A 22159-nucleotide genomic window follows, 5' to 3' on the forward strand; every position below is an offset into this window, starting at 1 on the left:
AACACCAATAATTTGTAATTTACTGTGACTTTATGTGAGTACAAAACGTGAATCTACGAATGCAATACAATTGTTAAAAAGTAAAAAATTCGTTTATGCAATAAAATTCTTGAAAAAAAGGCCGAAATGCAGTGGTGTATTTGCATTGGCCATCAGAGTCTTCGTGCAAAATTAAACATTAGCTTACCAAAAGGGCAACCTATCGAATGGTGTAAATACAGTGGTTCGAAGACAATGTTTACAAAAGGTTTGAAGGTTAACCAAGTTAACAAGGAGTTACACGAATGTTACTTTATGTGAAAAAAATGTTATGTCGGTAACACATCACTTTGCAGTTTATGCAATATTTGAATCATGTCATATATTTTTGTGACGGTCTAAACTAATCATATAAATTGCTTTGTGCACGAGACAACATCTTTACTCGAGTTGGAAAGCCGAGTTTTCTTCGGTAGAAAAGTCGAACATCGGTGTTCATCCAAGTTTCATTGAACAAATCGTAGACTACTTCCAACACAGAAAACACAGAAAATATTACCTGGAATAATTACAAAAATCGTAAGCACCTTAAAACATGTTCTGTATTGAGCTGAAAAGCATCAAGTCCTGTCATTTTTCTAACCTGCATTGGGTAATCAGGGGCAGGGTATGTTGTCACTAAAATGGGAATGGATGAAGCGACAGATAAGGCAATGAACAAAGTAGAAAACCCATGTAGCCAAATCTGCTTCTCGAATCTGTTAAAAACAAGGTCAAAGACGTTACTCATATTTATAAAAGTTTAGAACAGTACAAGGTTTAGAAGATGCTTTTGTTAGGCGATGTATTATGTGTCATTCACATCATTAGCTACAAGCTAGTTATTTACAATTTAAAGTTAATAATTTAAAATAGGTTTGAACTGTTTTCATATTGGGAATCCAGTAATCAACTGTTTTCATATTGGGAATCCAGTAATATCGCTCCAATTTTAATGTCGTCTTCCATCAAAAAATACGTTGTAAGAAAGTAAATGTTCTGAAACGAAAGGTTTACCGTATAGCATCTTTAGGATTGATATAGATCTCCTCTTTGTAGAAAGCCCGACAAGTTGCCACAATCATAACTAGATTAAAAAGCGACACAACAAAATATCCCAACATTGACACAGATAGGAGCTGGATACCAAAAAGTTGTTCGCAGGTGAGAAGAAACCGGTTACTGAAGTCAAATTCGCCGTCATACAAGACGTAAAGTAGTGCGACGTTGATGGGGGCCAGTAAAGAATGACCCCAACATACAACGCTGAAGTTTGGACGTTTACTGAAAAAAACAATGCTTATGCCTAGTTAGTTTTTCCTAAAGTACACACGTACAAGTCCTATAATGCCAATGAACATCAAATCACAGTTTTTGCTATAAAGCAAACTTTGGCCAGATAAGGTCACGGTTTTTAAAACACTTGTTGATTCGGTTCTCTTCCACAACAAAAGTACGACTTTTTGAAGGACAAACACGTACCCGTCGTCTTGGGAACTTTTGACCTTTATGTAGATATCCAGGAATCGCATGGTAGAGGTTGTCACACAAACTGTGCTGAAGTATGAATAAAGGCAAAGTGTACTCAAGCAGATTATCCCACTTGGTGTCAACTTAAGGATCAGTAGAATAGTAACAAATCTGCACATGGCTGAAAAACATACGAGACTTTATCATATACGCAAAACAAATATTTTTGTTACATGTGGACACGTTTGGTTAAAAACAGTTTAATATTATTGTAAAAATATTACAATACTTGTGATGTAGGTCGACATTAAATGCACACAAGATGTTGAACCAAATGAATTTGTAAACCTATATAGAACACATTAGGTGAGAACGTACCAGCCAAAAGGTTATTTAATGAGATAAAAGTCTTAGCAAATGGAATGTTTTTCGGGTAGAACAGCAGTACGATGCAGAGAAACAACATCGCAATGCAAAAGTACACAATCGTGGCTAAAAGCGACCTGAAAAACAAACATGCAGCGTTTGGCACAAATACTCGATTGCATTACAATTATTAATGATTAAGTTAGCGACCATGTCATCAGCACGTATTCAAAATGCATGTTCAGCAACATGACAAGTTTCATTATAACTTGTATTGGGAATAAAAATTACTCAACATTGCCAAAACATACCACATTTCTAAATCCGTTATGTGTTAAAGGTACCTATACAAGGCTTTTACGTTGAACTGATTTACTGACTTGAATTTCTGTGTTTCATTCTTGGCAATTAAGTCGTCATCGACGTAATCATGACTCAGCAAAGCAAATGTGGTGAGATGATTACATCGGCAAATTATCTTGTCGTCCCGGATGCGCCAGATCTCGCAACCATCGTCATTGAATATCCCAGCGCTTGATTTTAAATCAATAAACACACACAGGGGATCCTCAAGTTTTCTAGCAAAGTTAGATAAAAGTTTGTATGTAGTTTAATCACAAACATTACTGCCAAGGTAGTGGTGTATATAGAAAACATCGTTCAGACGTTTCGACAATCTCTGTTGTCATCATCAGTGCATGTTTTTGCATTAAACTACTTTTCAAGTCCGTGTATAGTGTTCCTGAGTTTGTATGTAGTCTTTTGTAACACGATTTTAAATCATACTGTTGTAAAAAAACGTTTTATCGTCATTAGTTTGAATGTAAACGTGAAAAAAGGTTGAAATTAAACACTTGTGTTACTCAACTTACAGACAAGGCTGTTGTCAATCTATAAAACCCGCGCCTTTTTAAAAGACGAAGTAATAATAGTGTGTGTGTGTACAGTTAGCAGTTTAATGGTTACCTCTTTTGGTAAAACGTCATGTAGACGTATCCTTTTAGCCGATGTACATTTGTCAATTCGTCATTGACATATAGTTGAGCTCCGACCAAGGCACTGTTTAACTTTCTGCCATTAAAACTAAGGTGACCTTCGTTGCCGGTCAAGCTGTTTATTGGCAGAGAACTAAACAATTCGTCGGGATCGTCGTATTTCACCATGGAAACATACATGGTTGTGTTGACGTCATCATGTGCGGACAGCACGTCAGTGGGTATTTCTATGTAACTTTTGTCAAAACTAAGAAAAAGTTAAACAAAAAATGTCATTAGTCGTTCAACCAAAAACCAATCAACCAATATTTTGTAATCATTGACAAAATTTCGCAAAGATTGATGAGAAGTAAGATAGTTATCAAACTACATTAACTTTTTTTTTCTGAAATAACAAATCTGAAATAGCTATAACCTGAGGTGGGAACTGTCGACATCAGGATATCGCAGTGCATTGTGGGCTTTCTGTACCACCTTCAATGTTAAATGTACTTCTGACGTAAAACTTGTCTGATATACGTCATAGGATTGTGGATTTAGGTTTGACAAACCGTCAGTTGCAGCTTCATCTATGATTGCAAAGTAATCCTGTGGCCACAAAAATACAGTTACTTCTTTAACAAAAATGTTTTGCCTGGTAATTTCCCCTCGTGTTTGTATTTGTACCTGAATGCCAGTCAGGAGAGAAGTTACATCAAAGTCGTTCCACAAACGTGCGTATTTGTATTGAAACAAACGTTGTGTAATTGACGTGATTTGGCTGAGATGGTCAAGTTTCTCGTTCCGTAGAACGTTTTCAAATTGATTGGGTCTCCATGACAACAGTCTGCGCAACATTCCTGCAAAGTTTACACACAAAGTTAGCACTTGAGACAGAAACCGGTACGGTATTATTTTTTTAATGTGAAGAAAACAAATTGATATTAAAAATAAAAATAATTTTGTTTTAAGGCTAGATATCATTTTACGTCGTCGTATGTTGATATATTGTTAACTAAGGTAACAAATGAAATAAAAAAAACATACTCTGAATAATTGCGATGTCGCCGCTCGTCTGAAGAGTTTTTCCATCAGCATCTTCCGACAACATACGGAGAATTCGGTCCGTAACTTCCGTAAATGTTATTTGATTCGGTGATCGCGAACCGATGATCTCCCAAATGTCCTGTCGCAAAACGAATGTTTTTGCATACATCAATTTGTACAAATCACATACTTAATTTGTGTCACTCTGGTTTCTTGTTTAACGTTTACGCAAGTGTCAGCGTGAATTGGTACAGAAAAATTTTACATTGCGAAAAAAACACAAAATAAGCTTATAAAACCTACGCGCAAAGCCGGTAAAACACAGCCTGAGAGATCCTCTTTCATCCACAGCTGATTTTGCGAACATTTTCTCCACACTGTGCCAACGGTGGGAAAAGGACAACTCTGATTCTGTGACCTTCCAGCGTGTTCGACCTCCCACCATAACTTGCTTCGTCCACTTCGTTCTCTCGGGCAATGTGGCGCCGACCAGGATGCAGAACGATATCTGATAACGAAAATGCGCTTGCGTAAAGAAGTGGTCCTGAGGTGGATCAGATTTGTAAGACGAGCCGGGTTTTTCGGGTGGGGTTCGGTTTAGGACTTGTATTTTTAACAAACGGACTTGATTCGGGCCTTACTTCACATTCTGTGTCAGTATTTTTTTAAATATAGATTACCTAGCTAAGTAGCTAGTTGCCGGATATTACCTAATACCCAATCGCTCTAAACGTCTGGCTTTGGCTGTTGCCCGTTATGCATGTCTTCTTTAGTATAGGCCTGTCAATCAAACTTTTGGGCCTAAACGGGCTTCCCAAAAATGATTCGGGTTCGGGATTCGGGCTTGCACTTTTTGGTTCAGGCCTGGTTCGGGTTCGAATTTCAGGCCCGCGAATTTTTCAGGAACTCTGAGGTAGATATCCGAAAACCTTTATGCTGTCAATAGAGATAAAAAAATAGACCTACAAAAAGCGTAACTTTCTAGAAAACGGCTTTTGGTGTAGCGATTGTCGATTTATTTGCTTTATGCAAAAAAGTCCACCGTTGCCCTTGAAAACCTACCGGTCTGGTGGACAATTTCTTGCTTTGCACAGTTCTTCGACTGATTGTGAATCTTTCCCAGTTCCAGGACATAACAAACCACTTGCACGTGGTGCAGGATCATCGCAAAAACGAATTTTATACCGAACTCCTGAACCACAACTGACTGAGCATGGTGACCAGGGCTGCCAAGTACCCCACTTGCCTGTAGAAAATGCAAAAAATGAAAAGCAACACACGAATGCAACAAATAATAGAGAAACGAACAACAAATAATGAAGAAACTAAGGCTCTCTGCATAATGTTTTAACAATACGCATGTTTTACAGACTAAAGATAAAAGAGCAGTAGAGTGTGTTGTTCATAGCTGCCAAATTACAGTTTAAGCAACACTTATCAACTTGTACGTTAATGATCATGCGAATCATGAATCTTTCAATAAAAATTGTGTTTAGAAACGGAAATCACAGTACCATCAAGTGGACAGGGCGTATCCGGACAGTAAACAACTTGCTCCTCGGATTCTTCGCAAACAAATTGTTCCCGGAATTCCTGATCTTTCCAAACACACTGGCGAGTTCGAGTTCTAGTACCACGGTTTTCGCCACAAGTGACAGAACAAGGTGTAAATAAATTCCATTCGCCCCAGTGCCAGTCTGATTTGCACGGAGATAGCCCCAACAATCTTCTCCATTCAGTCTGTTGTTATAGAAAAGAACTACTTTGTTTTGAGTTTGGCAAAAATGCGCGAATGCAAATGTGACTAGTTATTAACGGCCGCCCAAAATTTTCCACGGTAATTAGTAATTACTGAGACTCATATTTTTAAACTGAGACTCATATTTGTTACTAACTGTTTTGATATTTTATAATATTCTACCTCTGTACTTTTGTTTTCGCCACACAGTTTGCCCCCGTTGCTTGGTGCCGGGTTGTTGCACAATCTTATTCTGCTCGAGTTCCTCGCACCGCAAGGAATCACAGCTGGAATCCAGGACATCCAGTTTGACCACTGACCATCAATTGGACACTGCTCAGTGCAACATTAGTTTAGGATCTAATATACAAATACTATGTCTTAACCAAATTATTGGCAAATCGGTTTGATAACCACCAAAGCAAATGTACGCGCTCCACTTATGCCACATAAATATTTTTTCGCGAGTTACTATAATGTAGATTGAATTACTTTTTTGTATCTCAAAGTCCACACTTTGCACAACCAACCATCCTACTACAATAACCCGGTGCAATTAATGAGGTCTGCTTACTTCTCGTTCATTACATACAACTTCTTCATGTGACAATCCCGGGCAAGTCGGTATTTCGCTTGTGTCATTTTGAACATTTTCGCAACGCCTTGTTCTGACCAGTGTTCCATTTCCGCATGATTTACTACAGGCGTATGGCGTCATCCAGGAAGACCAGGATCCCATGAGCGGACAGGGTACGTTTGGACATGATCTGACGTCAATCTGTCGTGGGAATATAAAAAAAATAGTGAAAACAAGTAATTTACTTTGAGTTTGAAACAAATGGAAACACTTCAAGTTCCGTTTGCTAGGAAAGATTTAAATATGTTTATGGAAACGGACAAATCTCCGTACAATCAAACACTCTGGGACAAAACCGAATATCCATATAAAACGTTGTCTATATAGTATTTGGATAAAAAAACAGGTTTACGATAGAAAACCGAAAGAGTGTGGTTTTAGTAATCTGGGATTCTTAACTCCCAGCAAGACTATAAAACCCACTTACGTCAAATGTTTTGTTTTCTGCACAAGGAAATCCTCCCTCTGACGGAGTGGGACTGTTGCAGCTTCTGTTCCTCGTAATAACTTCACTGTAACCACAGGTCGCACCACACTGGAAATGAAAAATAATCTTTAACATATCCTATTTAGTATGCAGTGTACAAACTGACCTGTGTAAAATCACTCCATTGGGACCAGCCGCCGTGTATAGGACATGCTGAAAGGTTTGAACAAATGACTGTTTCGTCCTCCAAAGACTTTCCGTCGCATTGGTTAGGGACCAACAATCCCGACGGATCCTCACAGATACGTCTACGTACCATCGTTGAGTTACCACATGACGTTGCACACTAAACACAAGAATTTGATCGTACATATAAATGCGGTTAACCGCTTAACCAATTGGTAAAGTTTTTTATGCGATTAACTGGATTTTCCGATAATCCGGAAGCTGTAGTGCAGTTGTTAACACGGCGCTTATCTGCACTTCCCTTTTAGCTAAAGTGTAGGTATTATTGCGCTGATTTTTGGCAATACATATTCCTTTCTCTCTTTTTTGTAGCCTTGAACACACAAACAAAACCGCTCAATCAGGACAGCAGATCAACGCTCACACCACAGCGCACAATGAGCCGGCACATATCTTAATCACGTTCGTTTCAAGAAGGATCAGCAACGCGCACACACTCCACGACATGGCATACACGTCGCGCAAACATTTAAATCACCATTTTTAAAGTCATGACAACGTCTCGTCACATTTTGGGCGAAAATGCGACTTTAACATAGAAATCATTATTTCAGGTTCTCACACTTCATTCAGTTGTATTTTGTGCGCAATATTGGTACGGAATTACAGTTTTACGTGACAAGTGTTTTTTGATGAAGGAAATTATAGAACTTGCGAATAAGTTAGTTTGAACATATAGGTTATATCCATTATATCAGTGGTTCTCAAACTTTTTTTGTTGCGACGCGTCTGGAAAAGTTTTGTGGACTTGCGACGCACCAGCAAATAAAAGTTAATGAGAAAACTTATTATTAAAGCTGTGTTTATTGATACAACAACAAATAACCACGAAACGGAACTATTCTGCGACGCCCTTGGAAAATTGAAACGACGCACCAGGGCGTCGCGACGCACAGTTTGAGAACTACTGCATTATATCCATTCAATATGTTGAAATTCAATGGTTTGGTGTCAAATGATGATTTGCATTTTGTTGTTCTATTTAATTGTAACTAAAAGCTTATATAGGTTTAACATTTAACAATTTTTTTATCAATACACACAGGTTGGTAGGTTGTCCACTTCGACCACTCATAGATTGATTCCGATCCGAAATTTCTTGTCCAGGCGTTTTTCCAAATTTCGGGACTTTCTTCTGCACCACGAATTGAAAAAACTTTGACGTAATACAGGCGACCCGCTTCCAAACTAGCGATATTTATAGAAGGTTGTAAAATAAACCTCTCCTTAACTGGAGGAAGGTCTCGTCTCGTGAAAACCGACACCTGGAAAAACATTAGCTTTTAATAATGCTATAGTAAATAATCAAATAAAACTAAATTAAACAAATTGGCTTAGTATAATAATATTTAAAGGATTAACCAGAATTAAAAATTACAATTATTGCTCATTTGCTTACAAAAACCCGAATGATTTGATAAGTTAGCGTTTTTCAAGGATACAATTTAAGAACGGGACGAACAAACATATGAGCCGTTTTTACCAGCAAGACAAGCAATTAGTAAAGTATTACCTTATATCTGTCAACCAGCTCTGCCGGATCAGACGCAGACCATGAGATTTCCAGATTTTGTTCTGCACCAGTAATCGTCAAATCCTTTACTCCAGTCAACACTGAAGGGACAGTGAATTGGGAAACAACTTCTGAAGCGACCACATCCGGCTGTGAAGTGTGATAAACACGAAGCAAGGCCTGGTACACACAACCTGAAGATAAATTGGTATTTCATCGTCTCTCTGGTCTGTGCTCAGTTCAAAACTATTCAAAAGTTTTCCACATTAACGTGTTTTTGTCATGTGTGTAACTGATATGTAGATTCGATGTTTTAGTGGTGACGAGGTGGCGAATTTCTGTCCCCATAGGACAGTGGTTCTTAACCGGTGGGAAATTTAACGTATTTAGAGGGGAATCATGTAAGTCAGGAGTAACCAAACTCGGTCATGTGGATCGAATCCGGCTTTGAATTAAACGTTGAAAGGTAATTTACTGCATTTTTTTTCGTAACAACATAGATTAATTTCACCTAGTTTTACCAGACGGATAAAAATCCAAAGGCCGTTTGTTACATCACAGACATGTCTGAAAGTATTAATGACTTTGCTATTGTTCGCTAATAAATGCCTGTCTATGTTGATTGTGATGCAATATTTGAGTTTTGCAAGCAGAGAAGATTCTTCAATATTCCACATTATTTTACTCTCTCACTGAAGCACTATTCAAACTAAATAGGATTGCAGTAAGCCTTTAAGGTCCCAACCAAGCCGCTTTACAAAATAGTTTCAATCATTTAATAATTTTTTTGTTAATGTAGGGCACAAAATTCATCATAAAAATAACAGAGTGGGAAATTCGAACTTGGTGATTCACTTTAGTGCAGTGGTTCTTAACCTTTTTTCCTTGCTGCACCCCTTTCAAATCAGTAACCAATTTTCGCACCCCCTTTCAAATCACTAACCAATTTTCGCTCCCCCTTCTGTAATTGCTTAAATAGAATAGACCTAACCAACCTTAATGATTCAGCATCCCCGCACCCCCTAGGAACAGTTCTCGCACCCCTTGGGAACCCCTGCTTTAGTGGGAAAACATCCCAAAAAGGTTAAGAAACACTGCCATAGGACGTGGTCGCGGACTGCGCGTTACAAACGAGCGATTTAATTGCTTTAAAATTGAAAAAAAAAATTAATCGTTCAAGATTAACTCGACAATTATAGTTTATGTAGCCTATGCCACAGTTATCCCCAAGTTTGCTATTTGTTCACGACAACAAGAAACATTTACATTTTCGCAATACTAAGACTTCACAACCAAGCAGAACAAATATGGGCAGGGCCCAACGATTTAAGCATACCTTTGTAATATAAAACTTTAAAGCAATGCTTATAGGAATGCTGGCTAAAGTACGATTGCTAAAATAAAAATTTCCGATTTTAATTTATAGACATAAAGTGCCGCGAACGGGCTGCACCCCTGTCCTCCCTCTGATTTTTTTAAGGAAAAAAATCTGGGAATAGGTTTAAAAATCCCAGGATTTCCTAGGGTAAGCTACCAAGCCGCATCGCCTTTGCTTCTTGCAACCGTGTCTGTTAAATAAACGAAGCATTTTCACTTTGGGGTGATTTTCTGATTCGTGCCAACTGATTTTTCAGTCCAATACAATGGTTTACATCAAAAGCGATTTTCGTTTACCTGTTGCAGAAACAGTTAAATTAACACTTTTCCATTTCATATACTGCCGAGTGTGCCGGTCGCAGTAAATTGTTGCTAATATCGGTTCACTGCGGGAAGCTTCGGTGCAACCAGCAATGTCGTAAGATCCTTCAATTGATGTTAAAACTTCCACAAACATCTGATACATGTAACATTGATTGTCCACTTCCCACTCGACAAAAATAGTTGTGGTGCCAATTCTAAACAGGAATCGTATAACGTAAGCTGTGTTACTGAAATCAACACATACTAAACCTAAGCTTTTAGTAAACTTAAATCAGTCTGTGTTTTTCGTTATGCGATGTAATATGAATTATATCGATTTCGCCGCTTTAATGGCATCCTCATTTCTTATTCAAATAGAGTTGAGTAAATATTATCCGCAACTGGGATCGTTTGTAATCAGCGCGTGACGATTTCGGGCCGAAGCACATATCACATTCTTTTATTTCAAGATACTAATTATATAACTTTTCACCGTTTTATATTTAGTTGCAAGCCTTTTGCTAATCCCGTTTTGACGAGGACTGAGTTGGATGTTGCAATTTTGTCGCCCGCTACTGCAGCTATACGGAACCAGTAAAATGTTTTTGGACGTAGCTCGATAAAGTTGTACTTTCGTTGATGTGAATCCACTATGTGGTACTCAGTTGATCCAGAATTTGAAACTGCACGTGAACAAAAATATTAGTTAATTTAGCTTCTGCACAAATTTTAGAAAGTAATATGAGAGTCAGATTGCAGAAGAATACAACACATAATTAATAGTTTTGGTAGTCAAATCCAACATCAATTTTATGGCAAGGGCCTCACCTGAAGCTGATATATTGTAGAAGTCGACGAATTCGTCACCTTCAATTGTCCAACTCATCAGAAGGGCAGTTTTTTCCTTCGACTGTGTTGTGAGATTATTAAAAGAAGTTATGTTGGCTGTGTATGGCTGCGTTCTTCCATACAAAGGAATTGCTGGACCCAGGGCGCTATGAAATTCAGTTGTGATATCGACGCGATATCGCTGGCCCGGTAGCAGCACCAAAGTTTCTGCTTCTGTAGATAAATAGAATTGGTAAATTTGTGTTTAACTCGGAGAAACATTCTCTTAAGACCACAATTACCAATATCAAAACATTTTAAGGAGCAACATGTGTTAACGTCTGTTGAAAATGTACTGTAAACTGAAAATAAATCCCCAATATATTTTTTAGCAATAAATCGTCCAATGCCATACCTATATAATAGGCGCGATGCATATCGGAACTTATTGACGTTTGGTTTAAAAATAGGTCATCCCCGTCCTCATCAACGGCGGACACTGCTATTTTGTAGTGCTCCACCCCGCCGCGTAGTGGCGGATCCCATGCAATGACGTCCATTCCGGGCAGCAAAATGTCATCGAGCGGCACTTCAGATCTTTCAAAAAAAAAACAGTTTTTAACATTAAAACTGCGAAACAAAAAATCATAGACTTTTGATCGCTCACCTGACATTTATGGCCGCATCTGGTGGGATTATTACAATGCTGCTTTCCTGCGCGGTAATTAATTTAGGCAGATGACTGGCAGAAGGTTCGGCAAAAACAATCACAGTGTACGAGGTACCAGGTTCAGCGTCATGTATCAACAATAAAATATCTTCAGGATTTTGAACTGGTGTAAGTGTGCGGCTTAAAAGGGCCTGGTTCTGATTCGATCTAAAATACAAGTGACAAAATAAACATCGCAATTCTACGAACTTCAAAACAAACAAAGATAAAGGTTGCACAACAATATACAGGTCGTTACGTTTTAACCGACATGGTTGACTACTAATACGTGTCACATATACCCTTAAAATCAACCACATAACCAGACCAGAAAAAATGCAAAAAAGGAGAACAACTTGAAGACAATGCGAGACTCAAGTGAACCAATTACAAATGACTTACCCTGTTTTTCCATAGCCTGCGAGGAAGCTTATAGAACTGACGTCAAACTGCGTGAAAGCAAAGTAGTCATAGGACAATGTGACATTAGTTGTGATAATTCCACCTCTGTATTCCGAATTTACTTGCAAGGTAACAGAAAGTCGATCCATAGTGGTAAGACACGAATTCACGTCTTGCAATTTCCTTAAGTTACCGATGCCGTTCGCACTAACAGAGCTTGATAATAAATTAAGTGGAGGTTCATTGTTGTGAAAACAGGAGAACTGCAAATCTGTTATTTCCAACGTTGTAAGAGTCGAGTTGGTGGCATAAATGTCACTTATCATGCCAACTAGTTGCTTGCCGAAAACCCCAACATAATTGTCAACTGTAACTGCTTTCAGTCGAGCGACCACGTTGGTTCCGTTATTGTACTGAATTTGTGGTAACAGAGCATCGCTCGAACCTATGATCACGTGACCAGAAAAATTGTTATTCAATGTACACGGCAATTGTCCACTTGTCTCAGCAACATCTTTGGCATCCACTAGCACTTTACACAACGAGTTTGCATCATTCTCTGATCCTGTAACCACACACAGGTAGTGCCAGTGACCATCAAGAAGAACACTGGAATCAAAAGGAACCACACTTCCGTCTGGTGCAACAAACACGCTGACGTTTACGGTGTTAGTTTCTGTGATGGCCAAAACTGGAACCATACCGTCTTCAGCCATCCACAACAAAGTACCGATCTGAGTTGTCTTTAGCCACATGCAAATGTTATTGAACCGGTTGTTGGTGATGGAAATATATGATCTGGTGTCTGTGACAGGAAATTCAACAGCTCCAGTACTCATAATCCCATTTACACCTGATTGGTAGGCGAAGAGTGGACGAGTATCAAGGCACACGGCTGATGTTAAAGCGTTCTCGGATCCTGGACTCACAAAGCAATTTTTCCACGAGCTGATAGCAGCACCGTAATCCGATCTATGAAATAATATAGGTGGAAAGGGGCTAACTTATGAACTTGAGCAATAGCAAAATTATGAGATAATGTTGAAGACATTCGTGTTTAAACTACTAAATTGCTGACCCCACATTTTAACGTTACAATGACTTTCCTTATCACACAGAACGGATCTTATGTTTTTTTTCGCAGAAAAAGATTGTTACTTTTCAAGAAACCTTTTTTTTTTATCTAACTTAATCCTAAAAATCAAACATTGCAATTTAAATAACCTTTCAAACCAACCTACCGAACGGTGTCGCTTGATGGATCGACAGCAAAACAACCAACCAATGAGAGCAGTGGTGGACATGTGATGTAATTTACCTCATTGTTAAATGTGATGATGGTTCTGGTGAAGATGTCTTGGGTAGTTTCGCGACAAAACAATTTCCCTAAAGACACAGTATTTAGAATTAGTTTTTTCAACAGTAATGGACACGTTTTGTAATTTTAGACAGTTTACGTACCAATAAAGTTATTCCGTTTTATAGAAAATATAATTGAAGCACACATGTAGTTTCAACATGCAACTTGTATTGGCTACGTTTGAATTTTGTTTCCGCGGTTGAATATCAATTTATATATCAATTACAAAAACTAAATTATGGACGAAATATGTCGATTTAAGTTCACGTAAAGAAAACTTAAGGTTGTTCTTCACATATGAAGATACTAGCTTTATGAAGTAGCAAAAGTTTGAAGGTGGAAACACATCTATTTTACCTAAAGACACTATTACCTGATTTACTGTTTGTTTTTCCATATGCACACACAAGCATTTAACCATGGCAAGTTATTCGAAACAACTAACCTTTTGTTGCCACGGCATACTGGTTTAAATCATGGCGAAATCGGATCACGCAAGAGTTTTGCTCCGGGAAATCCAGAAGCTCAACTCCAAAGCAATGTTCGTTGCTACAGCGACACCCAGTGAGCGGGTAATTATTCGGACAAGTCATAACTTCGTCTTTCATTATCCAACCACTGTTATAAGTCTGATCCAAACTGTGCGACACAATCGTTTGCGCGGTGTGACATCGCCTGACACCACATGATTCGTATCTGGAAGAAGGATCGAAAACTCAAACAAATGTAGTGGAGTAAGATTGCTTCTTAAATGTGGTCGTCTACTCTGTTCTGATTGTAACAAATACGGGAGGTTATGCCAGTGGTACACTTACCGAACTGTGTCCAATGTGGTGAGACAAAATGGTGCAAAGTAGCCGTCGTATGCTCGACAGTAATTGTGCTGTTCTTCAGGATAGTTGTGCTGGTGTGGAGTTTGCAAATTCCAGTATTGACAAGGCAATCCGGACACAGTGACACTTACCTGCGTAGCAGTTCATAAGTAATTGCAAATAATTAGCTAGGCCTTGACAGTTGGGTTCAATGACTGTTTTTGCAACATTTTTAAATATACGTCGGAACACTATACAGCAGGGGCGGGCAACTTCTCCAGTCGGCGGGCCTGATATGGGAAAATGAAGTACTTGGCGGGCCGGATTCCTGAATCGATACATTAATCGCGTATTTATCCAGTGATTTAAAACGGATTTTTGACCACCTAAACCAGGGGTGGGGAACCTTTTTGTTTATAAAAGCTACTTAACGATTTATCGACACTCGTGTAGGCCGCATAGACTATTTCCCAGGCCAAGGGCAGTGATGTTCAAACTTTTTGACTTACAGAATGGTCGTTTTGCTATTTCCTCGTAGTTTGTAGGACTTACGGTCCCAGCTAATTAAAATTCCTCACTACATTTTCATCTTCACTACAACATTCAGGATTTATTTAACCTAGAAATTGCTGAACCTGGAGTTTTTGGTAGTCCTAACTATGGAAATCGCTTTATGTACCACTATGGGACCACATGGGTCTTGTTTGAAAACCGCTGCCCTGGAACTAATCAAAAAATAATCTGCAATCAAGTCAAAAATACGTTTCTGTCTATTTTTTTCAGCACCTGGTGCACTCGGTTATATCAACATCTTAAAAATGTATTTTGCCATCGAAGGCCGCACTTAGTGCCCTGAAAGGCCGCATGTGGCCTTTAGGCCGCAGGTTCCCCACCCCTGCCTGAACTAGGCTATACGTGTGGAAACAAAGAAAACCGTTAAAGTAGGACACACACAATTAAGGTTGGTAGTTATGTCGTAACAATGGACGTATGGTGCAATGGTAACAACGGCGGGAATTTTTTTTGCTATTGGGGAGCGTTACTGTGCGTTACAACTGTAATTTGACGTAGTAAGCAAGTAATGGGGGATTGCGGCAGACTGTGGCCGCGGGCCACATTATCATGTAAGACCGGAAACTGTCCGCGGGCCGCTCAAAATCCCGTCGCGGGCCGGATCCGGCCCGCGGGCCGTATGTTGCCCACCCCTGCTATACAGCATGCACGGATCTGTTTAGAAGTATAATGACTCAACCCGACGTTACACAACATACTTTTGTGCTTAAACGTTTCGGCAAATAAACAACTTCCAAATCGGCTATATTAGTCGCATACTGGTTCATGCACCAATGTCACGTAAAACAAAAGAATGTGAAAGATAAGAAAGATGTGAGACGTTATAAAGAGGGAGGAAAAGAAATACAAACTGGACTTATGCAAGATACACAAAAAATGCTAAATACCTTTCCATCGTAGTTTGCTGCAGTATGATAATAGCACTCTTTGGCAAAACAAATTGACGGAAGGTTTGTGTTGCAATCTTCAGCAATCAAATAACCTTCATAGTCAATAGACACACATAACGTTTGACTTCCTTCTGGAGTCTTCCCTTCCCGAAACGAACCAGTTGTCAATCGGTCTCCGCCTATCCAAGTGGTTGTGGATCCATTGTACAACAAACCGACCCATATTCTGTTACAAAATCGAGTAAAAACTAAAAGCTGGACTTGCCAAGGTAGGCTAAAATTAACCAAAGTTAAAAACAAAACGTTTCTTTTTTATACATCAAAATAATATCATCTGCAAGAAATGTAACAAACAATACTATTTTAAACAAATATGTAGCAGTTTTGAATTTATAATTGTAATAATTATGAAGTCAAAAACTTTGGATTAGAGCAGTGGTTCTCAGCCAGGGCCCCTGGCTCCCCAGGGGTGACGATCTGTCTTCTTGTTTTTTATTGTATTCGACTTGTTTGAATTCGAAATTAGTACGGAATTCCAGCACAATTTTTCGATTTGGGATTAAACCTGATTTGCCATTACATATTGTTGTGTTTCGAGAGTCGACCTAATTTCCTAGTAATAAAAGATCGTTTAAAGTTGATGGTGGTGCCCGTGTTAAAGTTTCCATAGGGCCTGGTCTTAACAACTTAGTTAAGTTTGTCATAATTTTTTTGGTAGGGGAGCCACAGGTCTTAAGGTGTACTTAAAGAGGGGCACGGCCCACGAAAGGTTGACACTGGATTAGGGCATAAAATAAGTAAACATGGTTTGTGAGTAACTTTTTACCAACCTGTCGAGTGTAAACCAGTGGACATTTTTCGCTAAATCAACAATGGTGTGATGGTCTTCAATTGACTCAAATGTTGCGAATCCGTTTTTACTACAAGCTGCATGCCATGTTGTTTCTATTGTGGAAAGTCCGAAGCAACCAGGTTTTGAGTCGAATCCAGCATGGTTATCCGGACAATAACTTTTTGAAAACAATTGTTTGCTGGCTTCAACCTCTTCCTCTAATGTTTCTCCAATCTCCCACTCCTGTTTTTCATCAAGCAAGTTATTTTTTTCCTGTTTAGTTTTATGTTTGCAGGTCAAAGCAAAATAGATTTTGAGGAAAACAAGTAGGCTAACTGCTAAAAGAATTTAATTTAGAAAAGTTATACAATATTTAGTAGTTTATGTGCAACACGCCGTTGTATACAACTTCAATTACGGACATAAATTGGTAGGTTTTTAAGACATTTTATAGGTTGCACTCCAGGGGGTTGCTTTTTTATTCCAAATGGTCTTAACGATCTTAACAAAAAGTTTGCCATCTTCAAGCTTCTAAGCCTAATCGTATCGGATCAGTGGTTCATTTATTATACCCCGGTAGACGCCTTCGCCTCACATATGAATTGTCTGCGCCTAAACCAGTTTTGCCTGTCGATCCTGTTTAGAATGGGCCGTGTCTGATTTGTTTTCATGACTGCACAGTACGAACGTTGGATCCATGTGTCAAAAACTATTCCCTCGAAATCCTCATCTGACGCCCATCGAAACTGGCGACCACCTAAAGCACGTAAACGGGATAGGACATTTGTCACGCACTTATTGAAACTTGGAACACTACAGTTGGTGTTTTAATTAAATTTCACACATTTAATAAAACACTGTTGGCAAACTGCAAATAGGTATTTTTGATGTCACGTATAGTTGCTGTATTACTCAGGAATTACAATCGTTAAAATTCTAAACTTGTGCCGTATATTAAACACACCAAACAGCGTGTTTCTTCTTTACATTATGGCTTGCCAAACACACACAAAAATGTTTTCCGATCAACAACATTTTAGCTCTTCCAGGAGTTTTTATTTTAATTGCAATTTATATCATTGCCCTGATGAAGGTGTTTCGTATGGGACATCGAAACGTTGGCATATTAAAATAAAAGCTGCCGGAAGAGCTAAAATTTTGTTGATACATTATGCCTGGCAGCAACAGTGTATTCGTGTTTTTCGATCTTAAGTACAATTTCTAAAAATTAACAGAACAGCAAAGGGGCAAAATTTTAACATACATAACTTAGAAAATTTAATTGATCCCAACCTGTGCTGCACATTCCGGTCCATGCGGGGTAATTTGCACGTAAATGGGCAAACAACCCAAGCAACATATTTACACCGGCATGCTTGATTATGTCGCCGACTCTTGCTAACGCCCCCGTTTTTTGGCAGACGTGCTGGGCAACATCCCACGATAGGCGTTCATAAACATAAGCGTAACAAATCCCATCCGCATAAGCTACGTACTGTGAAGGACAGTAGGTCGGGACGAGTAATTTCGTAACGCTGTGTTCTTGGCCTGCAGTAAAAATTGTTGAATTTACCACACACGCGCTGAGTTTTAATGAAATGCACATTAAGAAATATAAATATACATTGACAAACAATTGTAGAATTTAGCAACGTCCATACATCGGTTAGAAAATGATAGCAATAATAGTTAGCATTTGTTCTCCGAGCCTTTAAAACACAGGTAAAGATGGGAGGTCTTTTTGTGTTTTTTACATTTTGGTTCAAGTGTTTTTCTTATGTCAAAAATATGTCTTAGGTTCTAAAAAAATCAGGAGGGCCGAAATAACAATAAAGTTGTTTTGAGCCAGCGTTTCTTATTCGTAAGTGCTGAGGATTTATATATATTTCTTACGTGAGACACACAGCGTGTGGGCCATTTCGCTGCAATCGCTCCAATGTAGATGAGGAAAGTACAAATCATTGATCATCATTATACATTGGCTGGAGTTGGAATCACTACTATCGAAATTATCAAACAACTTTGATAAGTCTGTCGATGTTGAAATTTCAAGCCAAATCTACAAACAGAAGAAACATGGCCACAGTGCTAATGGGTGCCGGATAGCAATGAGTAGGTTTGCTACTTGACATGGTAAATGTCACCGTATATGTAATGAATAATGTACGTGGTCCATTTTTAATTCAAATGTAAGCATAGTATGTATTGGTAATGTTTAAACCTTTGTATAACTTTTGAATTGTCGCATTTTAAAGTGCTGAAAATCTGAACATAGTTAACTTACCCTGTTCCATTCTTGCGATTTAAACACAACGTGAGACAACGAATACTCATCGACAACCCGAAACACAGTTTGGTCGTTGTCCTTACAAACTTTCAATCCACCATTAAATGTATACATTTGTGAAGTGCCCCAAATATATGTATCCTTGTAACTTGTGTACCCCAATGTTCCTGAAAACACCATCCAATACAATTACATGTGGAAACACAAAACCTTCCAATCCATTAAAATCACTATTTTTATCTTCAATACAAATGAAACAACAATAGCAAATTTGGGCCTTTTAATTGCAATAGAATCTCTAGCATTGTAGCCCGTAAGTTTGTCAACCATTAAAAAGTTTAAACTCGTTGGCATTGACCAGTAGTTGCAAATTGCCGCTGGAGGGCAAAATTATCAAAGCAAAAGACTAGCTGTCCAAAATCACCTCCCACCGATGGAGAATACTGACAAGCAAATTCAAGTTCTGAATCACATGGCATTGTGCGCAGAGTCCCCTCGTATAAAGCAACACATTCACCACCAGATGGCTCATTTGCTGCCCAAAGCGTTTGTTTAGGAAACGAGCCGTCACTGTACGTGTAATCGTGTGTTTCTACATTCAGTGTAATGTCTGGAAGAAAATAATCGTATTTAACTGCTCTGGCTTCGGATTGTGACTCAACAGTATAGGTTTTTTTGGTCAGATGAAAAATCAACAAAAATGGCGAGATAGTAATATAATGTGATTAAATCAGCAGTTTTATGCCTTACCAGTCCAATACATGTTGGTGAAATTAAATAGTTTGGTGAAATTAAACGTTTCCAACAAATCTTCATGTTTCAATGCACTGATGAGTTTTCCTGTGACGTGTTGATTGCGACAAAAATGTAAACTTTCGTTGTAGTTTTTTTTCAAAGAAAAAGTTTTAACCCAGCGATCATTCCAAAATAGGTACGAATCTGTTTAAAAACAAAAGATAAAATTGAAAATTATGGAAGTTCTTTTGTTAAATTATGGAAATATTTCTCATGGAATTATTTTAGAAATATTTCTGTAAACAATTTGTAGCAAAAATAAAATGAAAAGGGATGACGTATATTACCAAATTGGTAAAAGTTCGGTGTAATACTTACCGCTTTGGCAAACAAACTGGCGGGAAACATTGCAATCCGACATTTTGTATTCTCCATCAGATGTTAGATACAAACACCCTGCTGCCCTACTGATATTAGGAGAAAGCGTTGACCCAAATTCGTGCGTAATTCCGTTTACAGAATCATGCCATTTCAAAACTCCATTCTCCACACTTCGGTAAAATCCTGAAGAGGTATAAGGTTAACATGTGTTTAAATTATCATAACCTTTGGTAGAAACGTGTGGAAAGCAATTACGGGCTGCCAGTTATGTCAAAGTGTTTACTAGTTCACATCTGAGCTGAAAAGCATGGCGTAGGCTACCTTAACACAACGTCCATGAAATACCTTATCTGCGGTTATTTATCGCATATTTAACATATGTCGGTATGGCCTACATATAAAAACTGCAAATAGCATATTTGAACGATTTTGCAATTTTTAAAACAAACCATTCAGTGGTTTTTAACCTTTTTCCCTTGCTGCACCCCTTTCAAATCACCAACCAATTTTCGCAACCCCCTGGATTTTTGTACTTATATAGAATAGACCTAACCAACCTTGAAGATTCAGCATCCCCGCACCCCCAGTTCTCGCACCCCTTGGGGGTGCGTGCACCCCTGGTTAAGAACCCTGCCCTAGATGATTGCGATACAAACATTGAAATTTTCACCTACAGAAGAATATTTATCGTTGAAATTGTTTCAAAAGGCAAATATTTATGATCTTTTCCACATAAAGCTCAATAGCCTATGTTGGATTTGGATTTCCTATTTTTTAATCAAACTACAGTATGAAGCAAATAGGCTATCTTTGACAGAAGGATTTAAAAGCGAACGATGTGTGGAAAAAATACGTCTTATATTTACGTACCGGTCCATGCTGTATGTCCACTTCCTATGTAAGAGATGACAAATTCTCTTGACGTATTTGTTGTTGGGGCGGCGAGGTATCTGTCAAGCTGGGAACAAACCCCCTGAGCTTCATTAAACGACAGGACTTCCTTTGTATGAATGTAAGAAGCACCAGCGAAAGTTGTTGCATTCCAATTGTTCATAGACATGGAGTTTACATTTGCAGAGGTGCCTTCGTTGCTGTCTACAAAAAACAAGTTTCATAATTTTGAAGGTATTGTTGCGTATCATGATTATATAGTTGCCTAGTAGGCCTATACACATTCTGCTCTTATGCATAAATGGTTTTATTTTTTTTACAAACAAACAAGCAAGTAGAAACAGACGTTGGTCAATTTTATGGTTCATTCGCTACAAATTATCCAACAAGCCTAGAAGACACTTTGCAAAACCAAAGTGTGTTAGATAAAATTGGGAAAAAACCTTCTAATTGCTGGATTGTCATTTCAAAAGCTTCAACGCGTTGAAAACCAAACGTAAACAAAATGAGGCCACCAACAGGAGTTAAAGCGTTTGCTCCTTGTACCTGGAAAATAAAAGTTTTAAGATGACATACAACCACAAACATACCGTGCATTTAGTTTTAAGCCGTTAAATATGTGGCGTACCAAAATAAGGAGGAGGCGTCTGCCCGTTAAGAGGTGCGTATTTAAACCGGTGCTTCAACAGGCGGTTACAAATTACATAAGATGGATAACAAGAACCTATAAGTGTTGCATTTAGCAAAATAATTGGAATCTTTCGGCTTACCCGAATGTATGTTTTACCCTCGGGATATTCGTCATCTCCTAAAATGTGCCAAACATTTGACACTTCGCTTCGCAAGGTGATGTGATGCCAGCCCCTAAATTCATCCGGGGATATTTGAAGGAACTCGGTTTTACCTTCCACTTCTTCATACTTGCCAAGTATGTCGGAAGGTGAACCACCATTATCAAAGGTTCCTGATGGGGGATTTCCCGAAATCACAAGAATGTTTGTGGCTAAAAAATCAGAAAGCAAAATGTATCGAAAACAAAAACAATAGGATTTTAAAAGCATTTTTTTCGACGCTTATTTTTTAGCAACAATGTGTTGCTGTCTTTGTACGGTTTTTCAAGAAAAATATTTATGCTAAATTAGATTTGAAAATCTTATTTAGGCTTTTTCAACAAATTTCACATAAGCATGACATCATCATGATAATACATTCCTACCTTTGCTTTTTTCCAAGAGCTCAATAATTAAAACTATCCGCAAACATGCTAAAAATGATCTTTTCATATTTGATACCTTTTTCACAACTACAGTACCACACATTCAACTTGGTTTAAAACTTCTCTG

At 38.4% G+C, this 22159-nt stretch overlaps 1 protein-coding gene across 1 annotated transcript; it reads right to left on the reverse strand.

Annotated features, from left to right (window-relative positions):
* Positions 1-11: 11 nt before the first annotated feature.
* On the reverse strand, positions 12-21813 carry LOC145238709 (uncharacterized). Its single transcript, XM_080101953.1, has 40 exons — positions 21587-21813; positions 21260-21362; positions 20796-21020; positions 19923-20108; positions 19560-19748; positions 19234-19419; positions 18807-18976; positions 18416-18581; positions 17816-18070; positions 17095-17279; positions 16521-16765; positions 15688-15916; positions 14231-14379; positions 13861-14111; positions 13297-13441; positions 12056-13027; positions 11612-11821; positions 11360-11541; positions 10945-11178; positions 10610-10799; positions 10111-10331; positions 8437-8630; positions 7967-8188; positions 6844-7023; positions 6678-6785; positions 6188-6391; positions 5797-5946; positions 5390-5615; positions 4938-5121; positions 4179-4383; positions 3876-4014; positions 3516-3688; positions 3265-3437; positions 2821-3096; positions 2235-2432; positions 1867-1991; positions 1501-1669; positions 1036-1302; positions 623-737; positions 12-538 (listed from the first exon to the last, which is right to left on the reverse strand). The coding sequence occupies exons 2-40, from the start codon at positions 21279-21281 to the stop codon at positions 383-385; spliced, it is 8076 nt and encodes a 2691-aa protein (XP_079958079.1). The 5' UTR covers positions 21282-21362; positions 21587-21813; the 3' UTR covers positions 12-382.
* Between the last annotated feature and the right edge of the window lie 346 nt (positions 21814-22159).

The sequence above is a fragment of the Phallusia mammillata genome, chromosome 7 (assembly GCF_965637545.1).
Source record: "Phallusia mammillata chromosome 7, kaPhaMamm4.hap1.1, whole genome shotgun sequence".
Classification (NCBI taxonomy): domain Eukaryota; kingdom Metazoa; phylum Chordata; class Ascidiacea; order Phlebobranchia; family Ascidiidae; genus Phallusia; species Phallusia mammillata.